General features: G+C 40.0%; 2 protein-coding genes across 8 annotated transcripts; both read right to left on the reverse strand.

Annotated features, from left to right (window-relative positions):
- Positions 1-669: 669 nt before the first annotated feature.
- Positions 670-19660, reverse strand: LOC147316044 (protein FAM13A-like). Of its 5 annotated transcripts, none has more exons than XM_086259171.1 (21): positions 19374-19660; positions 18408-18609; positions 18054-18263; positions 17009-17189; positions 14272-14437; positions 13695-13813; positions 9846-9884; positions 8588-8809; positions 8162-8276; positions 7928-8013; positions 7167-7224; positions 4796-4988; positions 3935-4184; positions 3550-3682; positions 3228-3309; positions 2529-2728; positions 2338-2421; positions 2105-2206; positions 1600-1814; positions 1337-1434; positions 670-873 (listed from the first exon to the last, which is right to left on the reverse strand). In XM_086259171.1, the coding sequence occupies exons 1-21, from the start codon at positions 19401-19403 to the stop codon at positions 713-715; spliced, it is 2946 nt and encodes a 981-aa protein (XP_086115297.1). In that variant the 5' UTR covers positions 19404-19660; the 3' UTR covers positions 670-712. The 5 variants fall into 5 exon arrangements, with proteins under 5 accessions (XP_086115297.1, XP_086115296.1, XP_086115298.1 ...); XM_086259170.1 differs by having other exon boundaries at positions 7167-7239; XM_086259172.1 differs by having other exon boundaries at positions 1333-1434; positions 7167-7239.
- Positions 19661-19963: 303 nt separating this feature from the next.
- LOC147316045 (monocarboxylate transporter 9-like) lies at positions 19964-27561 on the reverse strand. Of its 3 annotated transcripts, none has more exons than XM_086259178.1 (6): positions 27308-27561; positions 25867-26116; positions 23962-24105; positions 22937-23032; positions 21610-22488; positions 19964-21425 (listed from the first exon to the last, which is right to left on the reverse strand). In XM_086259178.1, exons 2-6 carry the CDS (start codon positions 26057-26059, stop codon positions 21241-21243), a joined length of 1497 nt encoding a protein of 498 aa, XP_086115304.1. In that variant the 5' UTR covers positions 26060-26116; positions 27308-27561; the 3' UTR covers positions 19964-21240. The 3 variants fall into 3 exon arrangements, with proteins under 3 accessions (XP_086115304.1, XP_086115302.1, XP_086115303.1); XM_086259176.1 differs by lacking the exon at positions 27308-27561 and adding an exon at positions 26845-27126; XM_086259177.1 differs by lacking the exon at positions 27308-27561 and adding an exon at positions 26237-26808.
- Positions 27562-27723: the final 162 nt, after the last annotated feature.

A 27723-nucleotide genomic window follows, 5' to 3' on the forward strand; every position in this document is an offset into this window, starting at 1 on the left:
ACTATATAAACCAGAAGTGCACAATGTTAAAAGCTCTGATCATTGTCAACAACGGCATTTAGGGGGGATAAACTTCATATAGGCAAAAATGGGGGTAAACACAAATTCGACAGCAGGTACTGTATAACTTGCACTATGATGTTCACCAAAATTCACATTTTTCCAAGGTGAACACGCAAATTCAAAAGTTACAATATAGCTCAACTATGTAATTCTTAATACATATCATAGCACAATGTAGGACTAAAAACGGACATGCACAAACACTGCAGGATTGTCTCATTGACTGCATTTAAGCTTACGCGTTTCTGCCAACACAGCACTTTTAAATGCATTTTCCACATTAACCCTGGACACAGGTGTCAAATAGTGTTTTGGCAAGGGGGAAAAAGTGAATAACAAAAAGTGCCATATAATACATAATCTTAAAATGACTCCAGTGTAACTAACATCAAGTTATTACAGCGCTTCATTCTTGACATAGATTTGTGCTACATAACATAAGCTTGCTACATCAGGTTTATAATAAGATGGGTCATGAATAATAAGGGATGTCTTCTTGGGACTGCAGTGACCCCGCATTTTAGATTGTCACCAATTTCCATCACTTTTTCCTTCATGTAAAGTGCATCTACATAATGAGCATGGCATGAAACAAGACCAGAACCACCGGCTTCACGACCTGATTTATTTCAGAAATGATCGAGTCCTGTTAAGTTAGAGAAAAAGGTCCCACTGTGAGTAACTCAACTTGTCTTGGTTGAGTCCTGTTGTTTACTAAGCAGGGCTTCCAGTAGACGGAGCTTCGCTTTAAGGTTCTTATACTGGCAGTACTCCTCCGCCATTGGTCCACGGTCCTCCTTCTGACATGCCCTGTTAATGATATACGGAGGATGGAAGATGCAAATGAAAAGCAAACTTTAGTTTGTAGTTTCCAAACAACTTGCAGCAGCTTCCATAACTGGTTGATGGTCCCTATGTTGCCTTACTCAGATAGCTTTGTACAGTGTGTATTGTAATTAGAAAAAAAAAAAAAAAGACTTACTGCATTAACTTTGGAGGACTAACATGTACAGTACTGTGTACAATTCAGAGCAAACATCTGTCTTTCCTGAGCTCTGTGTGCTGGATTAATGTTACATGAGTGTGCATTACACTGTCGTACCATAACAATGGAATTTCTTTTGTGGATGTTTTTCTTTCTTTCTTTTTTTTTTTTTCACAAGGCATTGTTGAAAACCAAATGTTCCAAGTTTAGTAAAAGACAAAATAAAATTCAAAAGCCAAGTACTCTTGATGTGTTACGTACGTATGTGCTTCATGGTGTGTTACCTGCCAGTCTGTGCATAGAATTGGTCCTCAAACTCTCGAAGCGCTTGGTGAACCCTCCGCTTTTCTGATCGAGTCAGCCTGAGGTGATCGAGTAATTCTGGTCTGCATTAAGAAAGAACCAATTCATCAACTTTTTATATCATCTGGATTGTGTTTAAATAAATAAACCACAACTAAAGACAAGCTGATCAAAGAAAAACAAATGCGAACCATCTTTATCTTTCTTTAAAACATGACTGAGCAAATCGGGTTTTTTTTTTTTTTTACCTGGAAGCTTCATGTAGTGTTGCCATAGTGATAATCTGCGGGTGGAGAACCTTCACTTCTTCCAGCGGCGATACCAGAGGCGATTCAGACATTTCTAGGGAGGGCGGACACTGCAACTCCTCTAAAGACACGCACATGGAGGGTTTTAACCACAGCGGCTGCTGCCTGGGGCTTCTCTGTTTGGGATGCTCTTCATCAGAGCCCTCCTCTTCCTCCTGTGCAGATAAAGAAGAAAGAGAAAGGTAAAGAGAGAGGTAAATCCAACGATTTTCAATGATCCAGTTCTGAAAGTTAAGAGATGGATAGATAAAACCAGCTGACTTTCTATAAATCATTATTATTGTTTATATCTCTTAATATTATAAAGAGAAGTTTCATAATATTATTGTGCAGCTGTTCTATTCAGCAAGATGTAGTCTGAGTTTAACCTTTCTTCTTAAAAATTCAGCATCATTGGTATTATCTCTCTTTCAACAAACAAAAAATCAACTGAATGTTGACTCACAATGGTTGTAATGTTTACTGTGGCTGAGGAAGAAATCAGCTGTTTGAGAAGACGGTAGCGATCGTAGAAAGGTTTCATCAAAGTTCGCTCCTGCTTGGTGCTCTGACAACAGAGATGAAGAAAGAAAAACGTTAAGATAGATTTTCACCAGACTAGAAAGATATTTATAAAAATAAATAAAACTACTTCTCAAAAGAATCAAAACAAAGAGCATTCATCCAAGCTTGTCTTACCGGCCGTCCGTGAAGACTCTCGAAGTACAACAAACACTTCTGCATGCTGGTCTTCTCCATACTCATCTGGAAAGGGGACATCTCCTGTACATACGGGAGTAGTGAAAACTAATAAACTCTTAGAACATCTAATGTCCAAACTTGTATTGCTATATTTGTGTTAATGGTACAAACAATTCTGCAAAATCAACCTTAATGCTGTCGGGCAGGCCCAGCTCTTGCCGTCTTTCCTTCAGCCTGTTTGTTATAATGTTCACCGTTTCCTCTACGTTTGGCTTGGCGTTGCTGTTGTTGTTCAGCTGCTGGAGCTCAGTTCCTGTCGGTACTGCCTCCTGTTTGTCTGTATTGCCCCTGCATGTTTCAGTTTCTTTTGACTGCCTTAGCTTCAGCTCTACAGGAAAGAGCAGGAATTTAAACAAATATCCTCATATGTGGTTCTCATTTTTCTTAGAAACAAAAATTAAGTTAAAAAAAATCTGGTGATTCTTTGTTTTTACATTCATCAGCTCCCAATATGCCCAAATATCAAAGAGAAATAAAAAATGCAGGCAATGGAAGAGTTCGGGTCTTAGGAGGTTAAAGATAATAATTTCTCTGCTACCATTTCATTTTAAAATGACATTTCAGCCTACTAATTTCTATAAACATCTCTTTTCATTTCAGTTAATTAATTATTACATATGGGTTATCTCCTACATTACTGACATTTACATTCATGGTATATGCAACATTTAAGTCAACGTTTCAAAATTAGTTGTTTAGCTTACAGGTACATATTTTCAGCTCAGGCTTCAATGTAGCTCCGATAATCGAACCACTTACGAAACTTCTTTCCCCGCTGCAGTTTTTAAAATAATTTACTTGCGAATGTTTTTGGTTATATAACTGACCTTTAAGCTGCTTGCGACACCTGATGAGCTCCTTCATCAGTCTGGCCACCTCTGGATGTGCTGTCTTGTCATTGTGTGCTGGCTGGAAAAAAAAAACAACAGAAAACGATATCTCACATAACAGTGGCCAGTCTGTTGCACTGGATACCAAGTAAGTGTTTTTTCAAAGTAATCATTATCACCAGCTTGTTCCTCATTGTCTAACAAACCATTATGCTACCAATGTTCCAGCAGAGGGAGTAATTCATCCTTAGCAGCAACAGTTTAGAACTTAAATATCTTTACAGCACCCTGATGAAGCAAGTCTGATTCACTGCCAAACCTTATAATGCTTCTCCTGTTCAAAACACTCCTCAAAATGCCTGATCCTCTTCCTCAGCGTGTGGATGTGCCTGTTGAGAGCTGAGATGGACACGGTGCCCTCGTCTCGCTCTGTAAGGACACTGCAGCGAGCCCTTGAGACAAGAAGAGCATATGCCCAATTTAACTCTACATCTGCACATTGGTCCACGCAATAAGGACTCAAAGGGTGTAGTTAAATATCACAAAATATAACAGCCAGTATGATTTTGTAAGGTATTAGCATTAATTATGAATAACAAAAAACATTTCCAAATTGCTTTTCATTTTTAACCTACAGCAAGAGCATAACATGAGAGGATTCCATTTATGAGCTACAAATGTCAGCGGCAAAGAAGTCGTCTTACATGCGTATGTGCTGTGAGCAGGGTGGAGATGGAGCTGTGTCGGGGTCTAGATTGTAGCGTTGGCTGTGGCTGAGGTTGGGGCAACGTGGCGAGGGAACTGGACAGTCAGTCATCGTAAAACGGGAAAGGAGTGGGCTGGCGTGAGGGCCTGATGGGCTCGGTAGTGTATCCTCTCCAGAAAGTTCCTCTAAATAAGCAGAAGTGGAATGGACAGGACTGGAATCTGACAGCTGCGGGGACGGGGTGTGTGCTGTAGGAGAGAGCAAGAGTGAAGTAAAATGATAATTTTATGTTTATTAAAATTAAAGCTAGGCTAAAATCCTATCTTAATTTGCAAAATCTTAATTTATCTGTTTGTGACAAATCAGTAAAACAAGATTATTCGTGTAGCTGTTATAATCTTTATGCGAAAAGAAAATAAATACATGTTTTTAACAATGTTTAGCCCAAACAAAAGGATGAAAATAACAGAAATAAAAAACCACGGACACCAGCAGCTGTAGAGTGATGCAACAATATTACCTTAGTTACCTAACTTACCAAGGAAAGATACACCCAGCTCTAAATAATCAAGCTCATACTTTGTGGCCAACAATTATTGACAGCAACATTACAACAGCTTTAATGAGCAAAATAAATGAAAGAAAACTGAGACTGAATTATATACCATAGGTAGAGCTGCAAGTTTAGTACATATAAAATAAAACCCATTATCTCACAAAGCTGAAACTTTAAAGTTTTTTTAATGTTTACAAATCATGTCAGCTTTCCTCTTCAGTGCCAGTGCAGTGTTTATACTGGAAGCTAAAAAATCATTATTACTATTTCATTGTAACAGCATCGTCATTGTTCTTGTCTTACCAGGCGGTGATGAGTCGACTGTCTGCTGTTCCTGAGAAGGCGCTAATGGCAGGCTGTGGGTCAAATTCAGCCTTTGCGATTCATTAGACAGAGGCTGTTGCTGAGCAGGTAAGTTATCCTGAGGTTCAGGGTCTCCTGATGCTAAGGGAGGTCCCAGGTCAGCCTCCAGGGCTTGCAGCTTTAGAGAGGGGCTCTGGAAGCAGAAGCAAAACATAGCTTCAAGGATGCAGGTAGGACAGGATAGAGAAAAAGAAGCGTTTCACATCATGCTCAGGAATCTTGAGCAGTCCTTTCAAAATCTCTTCACTCTCTTCTGGTCCAGAGTGTGGCTCGGTAAAGATTTGCAAGATGAGGTGAGAAGAGTGGTTTTGTCGTCTTCCTGAAAAAGGTATGAGTCAAAACGCAGAATACAGCTTTATAAGCAGGCTGCTTGTTTGACGTACGAGGAACAGAACACAAGTCTTTAGATTTCCTTGTAGTTATGAAAGGTTACTGCAAATGATCGCTACAAGAAACACATTTAAGAGAAGAAAAAATATCGAATTCCCACTGCGGTCACCCCCCTCAGCTCTGTGAGCAACTACAAGCTTGTCAGCAGTCAACCCGCAAGATACGAATCCCTTTGTCACTCAGATTCCTAATATGCACCAGCATACAGCGTGGGATCTCTGATGAGCAATACACAGTAATTCCATTAACTGTGTCACCGTGATTCCCAGATCACCTGATCCGCCTGTTTGTGGGCAGTGTATGATAATATGGCAAGCCCCCAGAAAAGATATCACATCCCTAAATCCACATGGTTTTCCTTCAAACCGGCATTCCCAACACTTCTGCTGCTGATCTGCCTCCACATGGATTATTCATCATGCACGGAAGAATAGGGGTGGCAGGAATACCTCTTCAGTCATTGCGTGCGATGTGGGGGCGTGTGTGCAAGAAAAGAGAGCGGTTCAATATATGACGAGGTGTTTCCACAGCAACGTCAAGCCGAAGCAAGGAGTCTGTTTAATGGAGCTGCGGGGAGTCACGAAGCCGTTTGCCTCGGTGAGTGTGTGCAAGTGGGTGCATACGCAGTGAATTCTGATGCTGATATGCAGAGTGAAAAAAAATAATAGATTTGTAACTGCACCACCCCCATCATCAATATCATTAACAGCAGCAGATACAGGATTGGCTTCTTATTTCTACACCTCCTTGGTTGTTCATTCATAAAACAAAATTTGAAAAAATTAAATACAAGGCTTTGTGCGTCACAGAGGAGGTGGAAGGATGTAAGGGAGGGGCAGAAGTGAGGCTATCATTACTAAACCAGAGAACCCACAGTCACGAAACCTTGCTCCTATGTATGTATGTATGTATGTATGTATGTATGTATGTATGTATGTATGTATGTATGTATGTATATATATATATATATATATATATATATATCCATCCATCCTCTTCCACATACATACACACAAGCACAATCGATTGCAGCATCACTCATCCTGGTGACATAAGTAGTGTTGACTTATGTATCTATAAAGACCATGAGGGAGGAGAACTTGCGTCATTTCTTGTGTTTCTCCCTCTGCAATCATGATGCCTGTCAGGAGAACCGTTACATCCTCCTCCTCCTTTTCCCCTCTGAAGGAACAAAGAGCTTAACCAATGTTAATATCCCCTTCCCAAAGCCTACTTACTGACACATATCAATGTGGGCAACCACACACTTACCGATGTGGAAAATTTTCAATTATAATGATACATAATAGAGACATAAAAAATAGCTCTCCAGTTATTTTTGATCACCACACAGACTTATTTCATTAATAGTTTGAATAGTTTCTGTGAAAAAAGTTAAGATGACTTTGTAATCAAAAATTTTAACAGATTTTAACAGATAGCAATTGCAAAACTGTAATCACCATCATCCAGCTGTGTGACCTCCAAATCTAAAAAGGGGCATTGTGAGGGTATTCAGTATTTAGCTACTGCTCAGATGACTACGTTAACTACTTTGGGTGCTTCCCTTCATATTTATCTGGTATGAGAGATCACTTTTACAGTTTGATTTTGATCTAAAATCTTAGACAATCCACCTGAACTTCAAGGCTTTCTCTCATTCGTTCCTTCTTTCTCTGTCTCTCTCTCGTTTTTTTAGTGCACTACATTAAGCTAGCCTTCAGCCCAGGGCTTCCCTTTTTCTAGCTTTGTAAATCACTCTGGATGTTCTAAACGTGCATTATAAATATATTCACTTTTGTGCAGACTGGCCTAGCTGTCACAGAACAGTCGTACTAGTGTAAAAAAAAAAAAGAGTTTAAAGGAGAATGTGGAAATTATTTGGAGAGGGTAGCTATAATGTTTAAAGAGCCATATTTACCTTCCATTCAGACACTGTGGTTTTGTCTTCTGCCTTGGTGAAAGAGGTGAAAGAGACGCTGCAAAAGAAAATTCTGTCAACAAAAGGCAAATACAACTGAAATAAATACATGAAATAAATACATGGCCGCCAATTTAATGCTTTGTCTGTTATAATCAATACAGATCTGCTGCTCTGTGGCCAGAGGGTTAGCTGGCAATGCCATTAGGGCCATGGGTTATTCATGTCTGACATCAGTGGGACATAACAGCAATGACCTATCTGTAAACAAAAATTCAGCTTGCCACTATAGTAGGTCAGTCACATCCAGCTAGACGGTCTGTTCCACGTGAGCCCCTGTGGCGTGTCAGTGTTATTTAGACTGGAATCATATCAAAACCATGACTGTGAGCAGGACACTGTTCCCATAACCCATTTCTAAACTGACTGCAGAGCTTGGAGATGAGCTGAGCTAAGACGAACCAAGGAGCAGTACAAAGGGGAAAAAACTATTATAGAATCATGTAACATTAACGATCACACAAAGACTACTAATGTAAATCTTATTTCTCTCTGATTTTTAGAATAATGTTAAAATTCGATTGGGAGGAGTCTGAAATTTGCAGTTTCACTTTGACTTAAATGTTTTTGCCATCTGCCATGCCTCATAATCAAACAGGGCTATAAGGCATACAAAGCAAATAAAAAAATAAATAAATGAATACCACAGCTGGAAAAAAAAATCATCTTCTGTTATGTGCATGAAGAAACCTTCCTCTCACCTCTCTGTGGGCTGCTTCAGTGTTTGGGCATTGCTCTGTGTTTCATTCTCTGAAATAGATGACAGGTGGCCTGTGTCTGCAGAAGCCTGAAATGCAGTTTAGTCCAAGTCATGCAACGTTATAGACACCTAGTGAGCTTTTATAATGCTGTTACTAAACAGTAGAAATCAATAAAAAAGGAGAAATAAAGCAAACTTGTGATAAAATGTGGAAAAAAAAAAAAACAATACACACCGCAGAACAGTCATCATTGAGAGATGAGGAAAGGACCTTTCCATCTTTGACCATGTCTACTTCATACATGTCTTCTTTCTTCGCTATGGAGGACACCTCCACCTGTGATAAGGTTCTGTTGATAAAGAGAAATGGTTGAGAAGGCTGATGGGAGAAACTAAATATATATTTTTTTATCTTCTTGTGATAATATGACCAGACATAATGTTGATGTGACCTTGTCAAATAGTCCTCAGGCAAGATACTGAACTCCAAATTGCCCTTGATACATTAATCAGAGTGCACTTTGTTGTGGCTCTGAATGAATAAATGTGGTGAATGTGGCCTGTAAAAAGCGCTTCGAATCCTCTGTTAAAGTTAGAGTAGAAGAGTGCTATATAAGCACCATAATCTCTGGGTAGAAAATGGGTAGACAGATATACTCACCCCAGGGTGGTACACTCCATCTCTGGCAGCTCCCCCTGTGTGCTTTGAGATGGTCTGTTCGGTGGATGTTGCCCTGGCCCTGGGTCAGTGGGGCAGGAGAGCACACCGCCTGCCTCCACACTTTCACTCTTCTGCTCCAGAACCTCCTGGTCTGCAATCAGCTTCTGAATGTCAGTGCTGACGTCAAAGCTGTTTTCACAGCCCTGCACCGGTGTGTCAGTACTATGAAGAGACAGAGAGAAGAGTTCACACGAAGAGAAGATGAGGCGAGACAGAAAACACTTTCTAATGAGGCACCCTATTTAAAGTGTTAATACATTTTAAGTAATGATTTCATGAAGAAGCAACAAGAGCAGATATTTTGGAGCTAGAAACCTTGATGAAGTTAAAATACAGAATTTTTTACCAAAGGCTTGGTGAACATTTTCATCTAAAATGGTACTAACAGAACAATCCGCTGTAGAAGAACAAATGGTCTAGCTAAAAAAACACAATGCAAATGTTCCCGTAGAGAAGGAATAACTAAATTGATAGCAGGCATTTTTACAGGAAGGCAACTTTTAATAATTTTTCTCATGGTTAATTTCTTATCTAGGCAATAGTAAAAGATATATTAACAATGTGCCAATTTTCAGTCTAGCACATTAAAATGCAGGGACTCTTTAATACACTTAAAGACAGCAAAGAACAAATAAAAAAAAAATCTGTAGGGTACAAAATAAAATAAAACGCATTGTTAAATCAAGGAAAAATAAACTAAAGTATATCATTTTGCATTCACAGGAGTAAAATCGAAAAAACAAACTTGTAAGTGCATGATCACAGGGCTAAGAGGAGTTAAAATTGCTCATCTCTGCAGGAAAACATCCTGGGAGTCTGAATCAGCAGTGCCTGATCTAATGTTACGCCACGACATGTCTCATAAAACTCTGATGAGCTGCCCTCAGCAAAAACAAGCACAACTGATTTACCCAAATGAATTATGCTTCAAGTTTCCCTTTTTTAAACATCCACTATATTAACAGAAGCTAGTGAACAGCAGAAACAACAGCTATCAGAAAACTGCAGACAACACCAAATCACCAAATAATGTTAACAAAACCCTAAAACACACAAATTCGTCAGGTTATCTGTGACTAGACTTCTGCTTTGAGTGATACCAGCAGCCTCATAACCTTTTTATGGATGAATGATCGCTGCTGCAAAGCAAATACATCTGTCCACTGGCTCTAAAGCTACCTTGCATGAACTCACTCACTTGCAGAAGACTGTAGATCCATGGTTGTTGTCCCTGATGCTGAAGCAGATGAGACAAGAAAACATATTCTGCCAAAGCCGATTAACTTACAACATTATGCAGTTTACCTATGACAGTAAACAGTTTGCTGCTTTGGGTGGATGGAGAAAGTCAAAGACATAAAGAAAAGAGAGCACAGATGATGGGTGCTAAATGATAAAAAAGTAGCACCCAGAGCCAGAGAACTGACCCATCATGGGTACCCAGGCTCATACACACAAACAAGAATGCATACACACAAACACACCTCAGCATTCAGCTGTGCACAGACAGAAATTTGAGCTCCCAGACAGAAACACTTGGTCATATTCAGGGTCAGCAGTGCCAGTTCTGGCACAGCAGTGGGTGGAAGTAGGCCAGAGATGCTAAGAGCCGAAAGGCAACACAAACTAACAAAAATAGATACAAGGTCGCAAATGGGGGGTACTTAAAATCATGCCTAAACACATCAATTACACAATAAATATTTAACAAAAAAAAAAAAAAACATGACTTAATAAGGAAGATAATTCATTGGCCAATAAAAATCCTATTACACAAAAAAAACTTGAAACTTGAACCTGAAAATGAGAGTTTTATGAGAATTTTATGAGTTCCTTATCTATGTCATGGGTGCCCTGCAAGGACCTGTTCAGGTGGGAATTTTATTTTCCCCTCAGTTTGCTGCCTGTACTTTGGAGTTTTTCCCAGTAGATGAGAGGGTTTTTCCCCTGCGCCGTCAGGTCGGGCCTCTGGCAGCCTTTGAGATGGTCTGTTTGGGGGATGCTATCTTATGTGCTGAATGACAGTTTAGAATACCTGGCCTTCTTGGAGTCCCTGGGTGGGACGTTTGAGCGTGCCCCACCTAGGGACTCCATCGCCTTACCAGAAAACTTAAATAGTCATGTGGGCAATGACATTGAAACCTGGAGGGGTCATTATTGGGAGGAACGGCCTACCAGATCTAAACCCAAGCAGTATTCTGTTATTGAACTTCTGTACAAACCACAGTTTATCCACACCATGTTCAAACACAGGGATGTTGATACATTAAGATGGTTCCCATCTTTAAGAAGGGGGACCAGAGGGTGTGCTCCAACTAGGCCATGTTCTTTAGCTGGAAAAGGATGGAGTGTCCCCTCCAGGTCAGAGATGAGTTACTACCCCAAGTGGAAGAGTTTAAGTATCTCGGGCCCTTGTTCACAAATAAAGGGGAGAGGGGAGCAAGAGATCGAGAGATGAATTGGTGCTGCGGCTGAAGTGATCCGAATTCTGTACTGGTCCATCGTGGTGAAGAGAGAGCTAAGCGTAAAAGCAAAGTGCTCAATTTACCAGTCAGTCTACATCCCTACCCTCACCTATGGTCACGAGCTAGAGTAGTGACCGAAAGAACAAGATTGTGGATACAAGTGGTGGAAATTAGCTTTCTCAGAAAGGTGGCTGGCCTCTCCCTTAGAGATAGGGTGAGGAGTTCGGCCATCCAGGAGTGGTTTGGAGTAGAGCCACTACACCTCCACATCGAAGGGAGACAGTTGAGGAGGTTCAGGCATCTGACATCTCCTGGGTGCCTACTGAATGAGTTGTTCTCGGCATGTCCCACGGGAAGGAGGCCCAGGGGCAGACCCAGGACACACTGGAGAGAGCCCCTTTGTGCTCCCCCAGACAAGCTGGAGGTGGCCAAGGACAGTGAGCTCTGGGCTTCTCTCCTTAGGCCGCTTCCCCTGCAACTGGGCCTCGGATAAGCGGAAGAAAATGGATGAAAGACTGAAAAATATGACTGCAATGCGCTGACTTAAAGACATGATACTTTTTCTTAGAATCATTCAGTATATTTATAATATCATCTTATGTAATTGGAAAAAGTCAGAATGGACACCTGTTTTGAAATGAAACCCTTTGGAGATATAATTAGAGCGGGACTGCACCAAGGTCAAGACATGGCAAGACAGCACAGCAGGCAAATGCCAGGCCTCTCTCCCAGCAACAGATACCAGTCTGGCATGTGCAGATGCAAAAAATAAATATGATCCCTTCTTGTTTATGCATGCAAAACAAAAATTAGGCATTTCTGAAACGAGGAGAAATGGAGGAGACAATGTGCTGCTACTCTTAAGTTAGGAAACAAATAAATGAGCTAAACACAGTTTCACTTCTTGTTACCGTATTGTAGATATTTAACCCGACTCCTATTTACCTACAGAAATGAAACTAATAAAAAGATAATGCTGTGTACCTTTGATTTCAATATATTTAAACTAGAAAGACAGTTGGAATGATTCAACATTTCTGCCTGAAGAACAGATGAGAGTGGGAAGCTGTTGATGAAAAATTATTGATATTTGTTTGCCCTATTAGAGCTAAACAAACACTCAGATGCAGCGAGAACACATAAAACTGTCTTGGAAGCTTTGACAATCTTCTCGAAGCTTGTTGGTGACAGATCTTGCAGCTCTGAATCAGTAGATGATTATATAAAATTATGAGATAACAAATAAACACAGGGTGGTTGATTCTTAGATAAGAACTCCACATTGAATCTACATTATATATACAATGTCGGTGTCAATTTTATTTATGTAGCACATTTCACTGCATGTGCTTATCATAAAAGATAAAAACATAAACAAAACTATATATCCCTACAATGTCTTAAGGCAATAAAAACAACACAGTTATTAGATGTAACCTGTGAGAATAAAAAGGTTTTGAGTCTGATTTTGAAAGCAGGCATATTTGTTACCGACCTCAGGTCAACAGGCAGCTTGTTTTGAAGACCTTGGCCACAGTAACTAAAACCCTCAGAACCCTTAGATCTAATTCTGGAAACAGTTAAAAGATCTATACCTGGTGATTTGAGAGGTCTAACTGGGTTATAGGCACCCAGCAAATCAGCAATTTAGTGGTGGGGCTAAACCACTGAGACCTTTATGAACTAACAGAACGATTTTTAAGGTAATTCTGTGTTGAACTGTGAGTCAATAAAGTGAGGCTTCTGCATTCTGAACAAGCTAAAGGTGCCCTAGTGAAATTTGAATAATTTAGCAAACAGAGTAGAGTCTAATCTGATTGAAATGAATGCATGGACCAATATCTCAGACAAGTTCAGCTTATTCTGTCTTAAGGTAAATAAAACAAATCTTAATAAAACATATCGGCAGCTAGACAGGCATGACTTTTGTGCATCAACATGAGTTGTGGAAATGGACTGAGGTCTTTGCTACCAACTCCTCTACATCCAACCTGAAAATGACACGTACAAAAAATGTATATTTCATGCCTCGTACTGTAGCTGCCCAGCTACTGATGCCTGCTTTTTAAATTGACACAAGTTGGTAATGTAAGAACAATCTGATCATTTTGATATATGGCTGTGATCGTGATGTAATATTGAATTTTTCCTTTAGTCGTCATGAGCCTGATGTCATCTGATAACATCGTTGCTTCATCACAGGGTAAACAGCTACTAGCATTTATGCCTAAAATGGCAAGAACAAAATGTGCTTCAAACAGAACTTCCATTTACAAGCTTGCAGCAACAAACATTCACAACTGAAAAAGAAATATGTAGAGTCTCTCTGGGAGAAAATAAATTTGGTACTATTTTTACTGTCCATTAGACTGAAAGGTCAAATGGGTCAAGCTGGACAAGTAACAGAACACAAATATTGGTTGACAAAGTTACTGTAAGAAGGTGCTGCTCTGAAGCTCACAGGTTTCTTGCCTTAAAAAGACCTAAAGGGAAATCTATCTATCTATCTATCTATCTATCTATCTATCTATCTATCTATCTATCTATCAAATTTCAAATACATTAGTGCTAGGGGACAGTACCTTTTGAGGTGAGTCTGCAGCCGTACTGTCTGGTTAGCAGGACTGGTTGATGACACGGCATTCTCCACCCCAAACCTGGGGACGCTGCTGTGGTCTGAGTAACAGCTGCTGGGTCGGACCTAGCAAGGACATCAACAGTAAACACACAAACACACCACTAGAGACAGACTACAAACCATTGAAGGAATCTTCTGCATTTACTACACAAGATTCTGCAGTTTTAACTGCTTCCAAGTCAGCTGAAACGTCACAACAAAGGTTTTACTGTAATAGAGCGGCAATAAATCCTACTTTCAGTTTAATGCATAACATACAATAAATAATATATGATAAAAACGGATGAATAATGTTACTGCCTATGGCCCACAAAATGTATTAAAAATATCTGTAAAATTAAAGAACGTCTTCTGAAGAAACAGACAGACTATTCATAACGTGACACACACTGAATATCATGAGCTAAAAGGCTGGTAATAACTAACACTACCATGTAAAACTGCTATATTTGATGGAAAGAGCTGTAACATTAATTCAAAATAGATGCATACATCTAGTTTTAAAAAAAAACTGGATTCACCTCAAAGTGTGAAAGAGCAGAGAGGACAGGAGGAGGAGGTGAGGTTGAGGCAATTGAGGAGCCCACGGCTGGGGCTGGAAGGAGAGCCTTTGCATGCCTGAGGAGATGGAGCAACAGGGCATTGCATACACTTTGCTCCTCCAGCATCCTGGGTCCTTCTGCAACACTGGAAAACAAAAAAGAGAAAAGGGAACAAGATCACAACGCAATACATACATACTGTATGATGCACTGTGAATTGTAAATGTCTTCCATTACATGTTGTAAACATATTGGAAATGGGCCCCATCTAGTGGACAGAGGCTTATACATCAGTAAACTGAGATAAATTGAGTGCATAAGGGGGCTCTATGCACCCAGCATTGACATTGCCCAGTGACAAAAACAACATCAGTAAACAACTATGAAATTTCACTTTGGCTTTGGAAACATCTGCTTAAATTACATTTCAGATAATCCTGTACAGTGTGGAAACCCCACTTGAGAATAAAATAGAATGTCTTGACATGTTTACATTATGCTGCAATTGCATTTCAGTGTTATTGTTGACAGCTACATTTCAGTTTTTCTTCAGTGTAAACAACAGCAAAAAGTTCATCCCGTATGAAGTGAGTGTGAAAATTTGGCTATGTAATAATAGACGTAAGTCCACATGGCCTATATGGGAACAAGATCACAATGCAATACATACATTGCTTCGTCTCCCCAAGCTCCGCCTACTGCTTGCCGTTTTACTTTATGTATGCTTCCCGGATGTTTTTGCACTAATTTCCTATGATCGTCAAACTCTTTTGAATCTTCGACCATTGAACCATCAAACGCTGGATATATACTTTCTCATTCTGCCAGAAACCTCGGAGTGCTTATGGATATTTCTTTTAAATTAAAAAGAGTATCTACTGTGCTAAAAACCAGCTTTTATCAATTACGCCAAATTTCCAAAGCTAAGCCCTATTTACCACATAAAGAACTCAAAAAACGTATCCATGCCTTCATCACTTGTAGATTGGACTATTGCAACTCTCTTTACCTGGGCCTCCAACTCTCCCTCCTTCAGTACCTGCAATTAGTCCAAAATGCGGCAGCACGCCTCTTAACCGGCACTAGAAAGCATGAGCACATCACCCCTGTCCTTGCTAACCTACACTGGCTTCCCGTCAAATATCGAATTGATTTCAAAATCCTTCTGCTCACTTTTAAAATTCTAAATAACCTGGCCCCTAGCTACTTAACTGATCTCCTTGAGCTGTACAAATGGTAAATAGCCTGTATTGGTATAGCGCTTTACTAGTCCCTAAGGACCCCAAAGCGCTTTACACATTCAGTCATCCACCCATTCACACAGACATTCACACACTGGTGATGGCAAGCTACACCCAAAGAGAGCACTAAGATCCAGCCAACTGCTCCTAATGCAACCAAGGTCTCATTTAAAAACCAGAGGTGACCGTGCATTTGCCATCGCTGCCCCTAGGCTCTGGAATAATCTCCCAGTCGAAACCCATACTTCGGAATCAATTCAATAGTTCAAATCCCGTTTAAAAACACACTTGTTTAACTTAGCTTTTAAAACAAATTAGTTTGGCTTTCATTCGGCAAATGCAATTTTAAGTATAATTGTACTATTTGTTCTTTGTTCTGCCCACACTGCGGTTTTATTGTGAAGCACTTTGATGTACACTAGTCTTTTAAATGTGCTATATAAATAAACTTTGACTTGAGTCGATGGCTGATAGGTCAGCATGGAAGAAGTATGTCAGACACATTACATAACTGACACCTCCAAGGAAAGGAACAGGTTTAAATGACATATATAAAAGTTAAAGTGGCAGGCGCTCATAATAATGCATGTCAGTCAAAACCAAGAAACAATCAAAAACCAGAAGCTACTTTTTTTAACAAAGTAATCACTTTTGAACATCTTTTTGCAGTCTTTCATCCCCTAATGTTTTTCATTCAATCCACTCCTCTCAGATCTCAGGTCAGAAGCAAAACAGCACCGAACATTTTGCAGCTCTCCAAGACTACCAACCATTTCAAACCCGCCTCCATATTTTTTTTCCAAACCACTGCTGCCAACTCCACACACCCTAACCAACTCTTTGTACTCAGCCTATAATCACCAGATATTTTCCCCACAAATCCAGAACTTTATGACTAACACCACATTCCACTGACATGACGTTAACTGTTACAGCAGAAAAAAGGCAAAACTGAGAGTTTAAAGGATGGAGGAACTGTTTAAAAGATGCTGACCAATTATAATTGCGATGAAAACTCAAGCAAGAAAAGTCTAACTTTACACTTTTGCTCCCTAGAGTTTGTGCTTGTTTACAGTGATGGCTGACTTCTGTAAACAGGAAGGGAGAAACAACCGGCAAAATCCTGATGACCCCTGTCTGTATCTTTATGTGACATATTCTGCATTATTAACCCCAGTTCACACCCATTTCCTTAAAGGGACCAACCCAGCTCCATGCAAAAGACACATAAAGCCACTGAGGCATCTGAACTGCTGCTGACATGTTGTAGGTTGCCATCATGACAAAAAGCCAGTGTTTTGTGAAAATGAAGAGAAACTAGAACCACAAACCTCTTCAAAACGAAATGTTAAAACCAAAACTTTTAGGCATGGCAGAACATACAATTTTGAGTCACTAAACTCTCTGCTTAAGTGTTTATGTCACGCTGTAGCTTTGGTGAGGATTTGAATGTGGCATTAATAACTGCAACTTACTGAAATATACAAGGTCCAAAGATGGTTGCCAGATTTTCCACAGGCATGTGGTTTGACTGGCTGTGAGTGGCCACTCTGGATAGAAAGCAGATGAGGTAAGACAAAATATTGAAGTTGTCATCAGGGATTTGGGATAGTTTTTCTCTCAGACTTTGGTTCATCTCCTCCTCATCTGTGTATCCTAAAAATAAGAAAAACACAAAATACAATAACATGTACATTTCAGACTTAAAGAGTTTATATCTTATAAACATATATAAATTTGCATGAGAATTCATACTGAATAGTTTTTTAACATCACTTGTGTCTCTAGTTCTTTGGCATAGGCACTGTTAACAGGGGTGTCATTTTACCGAGTAAATAATTAATTTCTTACTCAGAGTACAATAGCCACCAACAGCTTGAAGTGCTGATACAAAGCAGAATGAATCTACATAAATATAAGATAGATTAAGATAGTTTTACCTAGCAGTTTATAGATAAAGTTTCCAAAGTGCATTTGCATATACATGTTTTGGTACTTAATGGTGAGGTTTTTGCACTGTTTTCTCTGGATTTAAAAGCATCATAGCTGCTCATGTTTTTTCACATGTTCCCAGGCTGACTTTTAAGATCAGGCCACTGATCTGGTACAGGTACATTAGTTCCATCGCTAGTTACTCTGCTGTATATTTGGATTTGTTATCATGCTTCAGTATAATGTAGGTCACGGTACAAAATCTAAAGAAAAAAAAACTTATAGAACATGCTTTCCTTGTATGTCATACTCCAATTTTGTGTGAAATTTAAACTTTTTTTGTAGAATATTTTAAAAGGATATTTCAGTGAGGCTTGATAGCAGCAGGTAGCTTCTCAGCCACGCCAAATTTCCTTTCCAGCTTTTTAAAGAAAGCTTGATGTGTTAAAATGGGATCAAGATGCGCATTAACATATTGACTGAGCTCAGCCTTGCTTGCATCAGGACTAACAATAATACTACCAATTTCAATGCAACCATATTTTACCTTAGAGTTAATAAAATGTGATACCACCTAATTGGCATTACCTGTTATGAACAGAACCAGCTGTTTGCGCTGAGGCTCAGGAATGAGAGGAACAGGGAGCTCCCGAAGGAAGAGTTTTAGTAGAGATGCTACAGTAGGGACATCTGCCTCATGGTCCAGGTCAACCCTCTCACCACTGTCCCACCGCTGCCTCAGCTGCCTGGTTCGCACCACTGACCCACACAGACGGAACAGACCTCTATGCTGTATTCCTGCAATGAGGAAAGAGAGTTAGTTAAGTGCACATTCAGGTGATGTTGCAAGAAAAAGCAAGGAAGAAATGAGGAATAAGGTGAGACTGAAAAGGGTGTGTGTGTGTGTGTGGGGGGGGGGGGGGGGGGGGGTAGAGCAATTACCATTCCTATCCAAGTAATCCACCATGTCTCTTAACACAAGGGGTATTCCACAGACCATCTGCCCTTCCTCTCTCAGTGTTTCCAAAGCAACACCAAACACACACCTGGGTGCCTCTTCAGGCTCCGTAACCAGGGTGGGAATGAAGGGCTCTGGACTGATCTTGGCGCTGGGCCTCACAATTCTCACTGAAGACACGTCGCTCTGCATGACAAGAGGAGGCACAATGCAGCTGACTCAGTCAAAGTTTTTTATTATAGTCAATAACCACAGTTGGGGGTTTTCTCTCTGTATTTTCTTTTCTCTTTTGACCCTTTAAAACCTGAACCATGAAATAACTACCCGAATCTTTAATTTTTTGATATTGGTGTGTTTGTTGACCCTTTAGACAAAATATATAAAAATATATCAAATTTTAATCTGCATTTATATATATATAGATATATGAGTTTTAATTTGTATCACATTTTATCACATTTGCTACATAAGCCATATTTTTGCAATTTAGTCATTAAAAATGTGTCATGCAATTTATATCATTTTTTGAAGATTAAAAAAAAAGTCGCGCTAATGATGTAGAAGTCTCAAAAACTCACAAAAACATATGTATCAAATCCGACACGCTGGGCTTTAAAGGGTTAAGAGTAGCCAGGTCCTGCGGACATCCTGAAAACTTCCCCATCTCTGCTTCATTACCTGTGAGTTGTTTGACTAGGTTGCGAAAACGCTAGCTGTTTAGCATTAAAACTGCACACTCTCTCGGGAGAAAATGCCATTTTTCCTGGATATAACGAGACCTCCAGGAATAAACGTTAACTTAGATATATCGGTTAACATTAACTAAATGTTTCCAGGTTATAAGAAGTTTTGTGTGGAGGTACATATATTGAACTTCGAGTGTTTCTCGGACTAACAACGAACATGTCGAGAATACCGAAAAGTGGAATAAGACCTCAGGCGAAACTTACACAGAGCGATAATGAAGCACTGGCTCCCATTTTCAGCTCAGCGAACCGGGGCAGTTCTCCTTTTTTGAAATGTAGACAGGTTTTTCCCTCCTCGACATGATGATCCGCTCTCTGAAACTATCTGAAAGCCCGACGTACGAAGACTAATTACTGCCATGGCCCTCACATCCCAGTGTGCGAGGTGTACAACGGATGGGGAATGCTGTTGTTAAAATTGAGTAGTTAGCGTACTTCTTCTCACCGTTACGTTAGCTCCCCCCTGGAAAATATTGTTTAGGTTGCTAGTCACGTGACACAAGTGTAACCATGGTGACGTGTGGTAAGGAGAAGTCGAGCCCTTCAGGACCAGGATGCTGTAGCTTACTTTACTGTAGGTTAGATGCTCGGTGTCGGAATTGTATCCCAAATTGCCACCAGATCATTTTATTTGTAGAGGAGCTTAAGTGGAAAAATATATATCAAGATGTTTTATTATGTTATTATTTATTTTTACCTTAAGTGTTCCAGGCAAATGCAGAAAAACATGACCAAGGACATGTTTACTTTGTACTAGGGATTAAAGTTATTTCGACAAAAATGTAAAGACTCAATACCATTAATCTGAATTTTTTTATTGACACTTTTAAATTAAAAATTCTGTTTAAATGAACAGAAATAAAGACATAAACAAACAACATAAATAGTATAATAATGGAATAAAAAAATAATAATAATAGTGGCCAAATCTTACAGTCTCATCCATATAAACAGGACCTAACCCATGCTCTATGAGTACCCTCTACAAATATAAAAAGCAAATTGAGCAAACCCTAGTCCCAACTTACTGTTAAGAAACATCAAGGGCATTTGTAGTGATCTATTCACCAACATTCAAGTGACCAAAAAAAGCCTATTGCAATGTATTCATTACAATTATGATGACATCAAATTAAGCAAAAACATTTTTACAGCTCTATGGCTGATTTGTGCATATAAATGGCACACGCACAAAGGACAAACCTGCTGTATTACAAAAAAACAAGGTCAAATAATACAAACACACAACCTGTGTTCATGTACAAACATGCCTGTGTGAACACTGACAGACAGAATGTACACATAAACATAGACAGACAAAACATGAAAATGAAAAGGACCAGCCTGGTCAGGCGAATATGCCAGCAGAGTTCATAATAATCACACCAGAAAGAGAATCAACATGCTGCTATTGTTGGAAAAACAATGGGATCTCCTTCTTGTGCTTACATATTTTTGAATCAGAATGACTTCGTCTACTTCTGTCTGATTCAGAAAAAAAGAGGTATGTGTATAAATTAAGTGAATGCACTTTAAAAATCATGTAAAACAAAGGCTTTATCATTGTTCCAACAGGCATTATGTGTTGACAGGTATTGACTATTACGGATGCTTTGGTAAGATATAACAGTATTATAGTTAAGTAATCATGAAAAAAAAAGTTATATATGTTTGTCATCACGCTAAAATAACACAGAACAAATTTACAAAGATTTGTTTTACCAGCGTTATGAATGGCACCTTGTCTTTATTTTTCAGACTAACAATAAAGTGAGTATCAGTGTTTCAAATTTGAACAATGTTGTTCAGTTTACCTCGTAAAATGAGGCAGTAATAAAAGTCGACACAGGCATCAGAATCAAATCTTCAAAAGAGATCTGCAGTGTGTGATTTAACCTGAGAAACTGGGCCAAGCACAGAGAAATGGCCTCTATTTAATAATTTTGGTGTATTAATATCTGGCACCAGAAATAAGTGGGTGACCCCTGTACAGTCAAAACAAAAATATTCTTCTAGGAGTTCAAAGAAAGTTGCTGAATAATATCTGAAATATTGTGAAAGGTGTTCAGACTCAGGCTACTGAAGCAACTTTGTCACAGCTGCTGCTATAAAGGACCTCCGGTTTGTCATTCTCGGGGTGCTTCCCGTTACAGCAGGGAAGGGTGAGCAGAGTGAGAAGGAATGCTCCCAGCAACACAAAGCTCCCACTAAAGTAGAACGCCAGGTCATATGACTGTGTCCAGTCAAAGAACCACCCTAGAAAGTGATGAGAAAAACAGAAACTGTGAGCAGAGAGGGATTCCTTGCAGACACAGGAGTGAGTCATTTCCTGAAGTTAACAGGCCTTTTGCAATTCCCTGTAAGATTTTGATTTTTGAAACGTCTCTAAAAGCTACACCAGGTTTTTATATTAGCACAAAATAGAATAATTACAACTTACCTACAACAGGGGGCCCAAGTATGATCCCAAATCCTCCAAAGAACATGACGATGCCGTGGGCTTGTGTCAGCTTTTCCAAGCCAACAATCCTAGTGGTAATGTAGGAGGTGAGAGACCAGTTTCCATTGGCGAAACCCACAATGGCAGACAGGATCTGCAGTCCTACATAACTGTTAGTGAGAGGAATAATGAGCAGTGCCACACCTCCTGCAAACATGGTGAAGGCATAGAGATAGATGCTGTTGATCCACCTGATGTCCACCAGGATACCTAGCCCTAGTTTACCTACGCAAGCTGCAATGGCCCCTATTGATACCAAAGGAATTAGACTAACTTCTTCAATGAGTCCTTGACTCTGTGCCACATCCTCAATGAAGAGCGCAGGTGGGAATGCACCTAAACTAAACATGAAGACACCGATACAGAAAGCCACCATCACTTGGTCCTGCAGGATCTCAGACATGGAGTGGATGTACTTGGAGTAAGCCTGCCGTTTCTCTTTGATGACCTTTATGATATCAAACCCAGAAAAGAAGCTGCCTTTTTTCTTCATAGTCTGAATGGCCAAGTCCTTGGCATCAATGGTAATGAGCAATTCCTTCACACCCAGTGTTTTCTCTGGAGTAGCTGTAGTAGAACCTGCAGTCATCTTCGGGTCTCCCAATTGGGGCTTTTCAAAAATCTGCTCTTCTGTGTTGCGCTCGAGGGCGGCCTTCTGTTTGAGGTAGTACCCAGGCAAATTGAGGGGCCTCATGAAGCCAGCACAAGCCATGAGGTTTAGTGCTAAAGCTCCAATGATAAGGAGGCAACCATGCAAGCCATACAACATGATGAGCTCATTCTGAGCAGTGGCGTAGATGAATGCTCCAACGCTTGTGCCTGGGTGAGAAAAGGAGTAATGGAATGAGTAATACAATAACACATCAATCGATACAACTTAAAGCCATTGCGCCTTATCATCCACTAACTTTAAAGTGTAACTGACAACCAGAACGACGGCTCTGTGTTGAGATGGCTCTGTAGTTCTAAATCATTGCTAGACTCACTTTAAAAATAAGACTTGGATGTTACTAATAATCTTTAAAATGTAACTATGTCAAGTAGTTTCACAACATTTTGTTCAACTATTTACCAGTTTCGACTGCCAAACCACATCTGGTTGCTGGTCATCAGTCCTCTTCCCTACCCCACAGACCACTCTGACTTTGCTACTCTACTGATGTTTACCTCAGCTTCCTAAGGTTCCCAGCAGCGCAAACATGAAAGAAGTGAGCTTGGAGACCTGGTTTGCACCCATAGCCCTCAGGTCAGAGGAAGGCAGCAGTACCTGTGGTGACAATGCCAAGGGCGAGGCCGCGTCTCTTGTCAAAATACTGACAGGTGATTGTCAAGGTGGCTGCATAGACCAGACCACAACCCAGGCCTATGGTAAGAGAAAGAAGAAAACGCAAATGTCACGTAAAACATGAAAAATAAACAAGAATGGGGATGCAATGGCACATGAATACGACTGCTTAATGAGTAGAGAACAACTACATTTTAATCACAATTTTTAAAGTATGTTTTGTAGATTTTAGTTAAACAATATTGCTGTAAACTTGAACTCACTGCTTTATACAAGCAGCATGAAGCCTTAAGTTCAGAGGACACTGTGCATCAGATATCCTCAGCAAAACAAAGGATACAGTGAGCAGTAAACCGCTTTTACAGCTACAGTCAGCATTCTAAGGACCACTCTAAAAATAAATGACTGCTTTCAAAGATGCATGGCCTCTGACCTCTAGCGCTGACTCGCTAAAGGAACTATTTAATCCTGCGATGGATACCCAGGATTAAGTATAGCGGGGCTGTCACTTGAGGTGCAATAACAGGTGGTGTTGGGCACAAGTGCATACTGATGAGGCCACAAAGGCAGTAAAAGGTCATACAGGAATGTGGCTAACCTATAATGTTGTTTTTCTGTCAACAAGCAATATCAAACAACTCTTACGTCACACTACTGTATGTCTTGTCCACTAATTCTCAGTGCCAGTGATAATCATTAATACCCAACTGATCATCAGCATTTAATGGTGCGAAACAGTTCAACAAGGCCATGTGCCCCTGTTTGCTCCAAATGATTATATAATGTGTTACAGGATTTTCATATGTTAGAAGAAAACAAGCTTAGTCTACATCAATGATCGAAGAAACATAAAAAACGTTTTGCGCACTGACAAGACTGAACTCCATAGCCGACTGTCTTAACGACGGTCAGGTGAATAAATCTCAGGTGTTCTTGAAGCACTGCCAAGTATAGCATAAAACACAAAAGAGGATGTCATTCAGTGTGATTACAAAGTGTTTCCTTACCGACCACAATCCCATAGGAAAACATAAGGAATTCAACATTTGGAGCAAAGGCACTGAGCATCAGGCCGCCAGCCACCATTACACCACTGAAGATGGTCACAGGGCGAGCGCCAAAGTTGTCCACGCAGGCGCTGCAGATAGGACCTGAAGGAGCAATGGCAGAAAGAGACACAGAGGCAGAAAAAAAGTGATGGTCAGAAATCTCATCTCACTCACAAAGCATGACACTGACACATCACATTAGGTTTAAACTGGCAACCTGCCTGAAGGATTCTCACATCTCTCACAAAGTTCATCACTTAGTTTAGTTCCAGTTTTATTTAATCCCAACCTTATTGCAATTTTACCTGGCTAATATTTAACATGTATTTTTAATCACCTTTTACAAATAGAGCAACAAACTGTTTATACTATACTGAGAGCAATTCTGAAATTTAGTACACAGTGATTTTTTTTCACTCTGCCATACCCATTCAGACTGCTTTACTTATGTACAATTTGCTGATTGCTTCTCTAAGCAGGAGGAAGACTTGGCCATTGTACAGCAGAAACTGCAGTGCTGAAACAGGCTGACGGCTGGGACATGTGTCCAGAGATTGGCCACCCTTTGGGGTAGATCCAGGCATGATTTTTACCTCATTCCTTAGAAAAAGACAGCAAGAAGCAAGGCTGGAAGATAAGCTTTGGTTTATACAACAATGTCAACCAAGGCCTATATCACTAATTCTTTTGCTTAACTGCTGTGGAGCATACTTTGTACTCTATATATGATATCTTTCAGAAATGACTGAAAGGCTAAGGAGGATGAATATATTTTGTATTCATATTTTACATTCATACTCCAGTGGCCATGGTCGTTTACTTTCAGGCACCTTTGCTTCTCTCTTTTTATATTTGGGTTCAATAAAGCTTATATATATATATAGTATCTGTATTTTCGCCTCAACTTATCTTTGTTTTCCTTTGTCTTTGGTCAGATTAAGAAGCAAGTGATCCCATTCCATTACATCACATCAAATCTGCTCCAAGTAAAAGTAAAATGTTACTTTTTTAGTTTCCTGTTTTATTGTGAAAGTCTGTGTCTTATGCCAGTGTATTCAGTTTGCGTTTCCCCTCTCGTCTTGTCAATCACGATCAGCTGTGCCTCCCTCCTGTGTGTAGTTTCCTCGTTCCCTTCTGTGTATTTATAGTGTGTGTTCACTCATGTCCGTTGCTAGTCGTTGCTGTGTTTCTTCCCTGCTTTTCTCCAGAGTCGTCAGTTCAGGTTCGTTTTGTTAGCCATTCCCAGTTTAGGTCACCTTTAGGTTTTATTTTGTTCACCGTGTTTCTGTTTGTGCCTCCACTGTATGTTAATAAAGCTCGCCACATCTAAGCCAATGCCAGCGTCTGGGTCCTCCCTCACACTCACCACACGTCTGCCCCCCGCAGCCGTGACAACTGGCTTAATCCTTCAAATAAATACGTTTTTATATTAAAAACTGGCACATCCAATATACCCCATTCTTACTTTAGTTCAATTGCCCCTTTACATATAAGTCAGCCTTCAGACTTTGAGCAGGTGTTATGTCTCATTTGTTATCAGGGACATCTTATGGTACATAACTGGGAAGGAAATTGTAGGAAGACAGGTATAAAGGTGAGGATTTAGTGCTTTACATTTACCACAAATCACATATGATATCTTAACCTCTCTAACTCAGAGAGGTTAAGATACTGTTAACAGCAAGTAAAAATATCCAAATGTTATGGTAACATCAATTTACTGCTTACCAATAAATCATCAGATAATGAAAATCAACCTCGGACTGAGAAATCTCTGCTAATGAGTTTACTTCTTCTACCCCAATATGAAGTATATTAAAGTATACTGAAGTATAGTATGCCATTACAATGTGTGTTACTCACTGGCTATTAGTCCCACTCCAGAAACAAGGGAGCCCACCCAGGCAGTCAAGCCCTTGCCTTGCTGGTATGTATGGAGCCACTCAGGGTAGAGTACACCCACAGACTGGGGTGATCCATAAGCAAGGAACTGGGCCATGAAGGAAGCCGCAACAATCGCCCATCCCCAGCCTCCATCGAGCACTTTTGAAGCCATGATGCTGATGTTATTGCTGCGCTCTGGGATCTGTTATGGCTTCTGGAGGTGGTGTTCCTGGTAAGAACATAGAAACAAACAATACAATTAAATTTTTACAGCAAAATTGAAACAAAAAAAAAAAGAGTGCTCATCCCTGGATGATATTTTTAGACCTGACCTACAAAAACCACTTACTTCAAGCCTTAATCTGGGGAAGGCTGTTGCGGCACCTGGCCTGGCCAAACAGGGAGGCCACCTGTGTCAGGTCTTAAACACAGACTGACTGCAACTTACTCAGAGTCAACTGGCCCTTTTGAGCCTTTCTCTTTAACCACACCTCGAAGGAGGAGAAAGTTTAAAAAAAAAAGAAAGAAAAAAGCATTTCACCTTCAACCTTCCCTTCAACTCAGCTCAGATGGCTATAGAAGAGGTTTCTCTTCTGTTCTTACCCAAGATTTTAAGACCGCTGATCATAACTACCGCACTTTATTTTTGCGTCACTAAGGGGAAAGTTAGTGCGAAGCTTCAGATATGTCAGATCTGTATGTTTACAAAGCATGTATTTACATGTTTACAGTAAATACAATTCAGCCAAAGAAGGCATCTTTAATATAAATGTAAAGCAAATAGGAACCAAAAAAGCTGCTTACAGTTTATGGATATAGCCATACGCTAACACTGCCATTGACCAACACTTGTGAAAATAAAAAAGTGACGACGTTTTGTAGCCATATATCTTTGATTCACTGCAAAAAGACACGCGTTTTTTAATGTTGTTAAAAAACAATACATGCGGCACTCACCTCAGCATATACAAATACAGCTGCAGGCGCCTGCCTAACTGCGCGCTCTGCGGGAACTTTCCATGTTAGGATGTTTTCCTTGTTAAAAAAAAAATAAAACACCTCGTATCGCTACAAAGCAAATAAAAATGAAGGCATCGCACACTCTTTCTGTTTTTTGAGCTGGACTATAGGGGTTCCTTCACCAGAAAACGCACTGCATCAACAGTGTTTCATTGTGCATCCTGCTTTGCAGCCGGCGACCAAACCGGTTCAAAGCTGTTCTTGCTGGTCCAGCGGCAGCTTGAACGCATCTACAACAGAAAAAGCGCTGCTTTCGCTTGCGCGCCTGGAACGCAGAAGACAGACAGAACGGCTCTTAGCGATGCGGCGGATGTGGTTTGTGGTTCAGACGTGTATGTTTTTCTCCTGCTTCGTGTAAAACAAGCAAGTATTCAAAATGCACATGCACAAAGCTGTTTACCTGGAAGCTCTCCGGGTCATAGGGGACAAATGAAGGATCTGTTTTTGTAAAGATGGTCTTTGAAGCAATGAGAAAGCGTAATAATGACGATAACTAACGGTAACTATAAAATAACAATATAAACACGTAGAAAGAAATATACTGCTTTCATCTGAGTCTGACTGATCAAGCTGAAAGTTTGGGGTTCTTGTACTAACAAATCGGTCTGAGAGTATGGTTTCTTTCCCTCTGGTGTCATCATTAATATTTCCATCAGTCCAGTCCGAACCGGTTGCATCAGCAGGACGGGAGTGGAGTCATCTTCCCGGTGAGCGCAGGTTAAAGCAATGCATGTACAAAACTTGAGCCAAATCATAATCTGTCACCACATCGCTGGAAATAACTGGAGTCTGTTTAAAATCATAACGAATACTAGT

Source organism: Aulonocara sp. 'chitande type north' Nkhata Bay, linkage group LG13, assembly GCF_057382095.1.
Source record: "Aulonocara sp. 'chitande type north' Nkhata Bay isolate Kocher_YH1m ecotype deep benthic linkage group LG13, A_spYH_male_GT1.1, whole genome shotgun sequence".
NCBI lineage: Eukaryota > Metazoa > Chordata > Actinopteri > Cichliformes > Cichlidae > Aulonocara > Aulonocara sp. 'chitande type north' Nkhata Bay.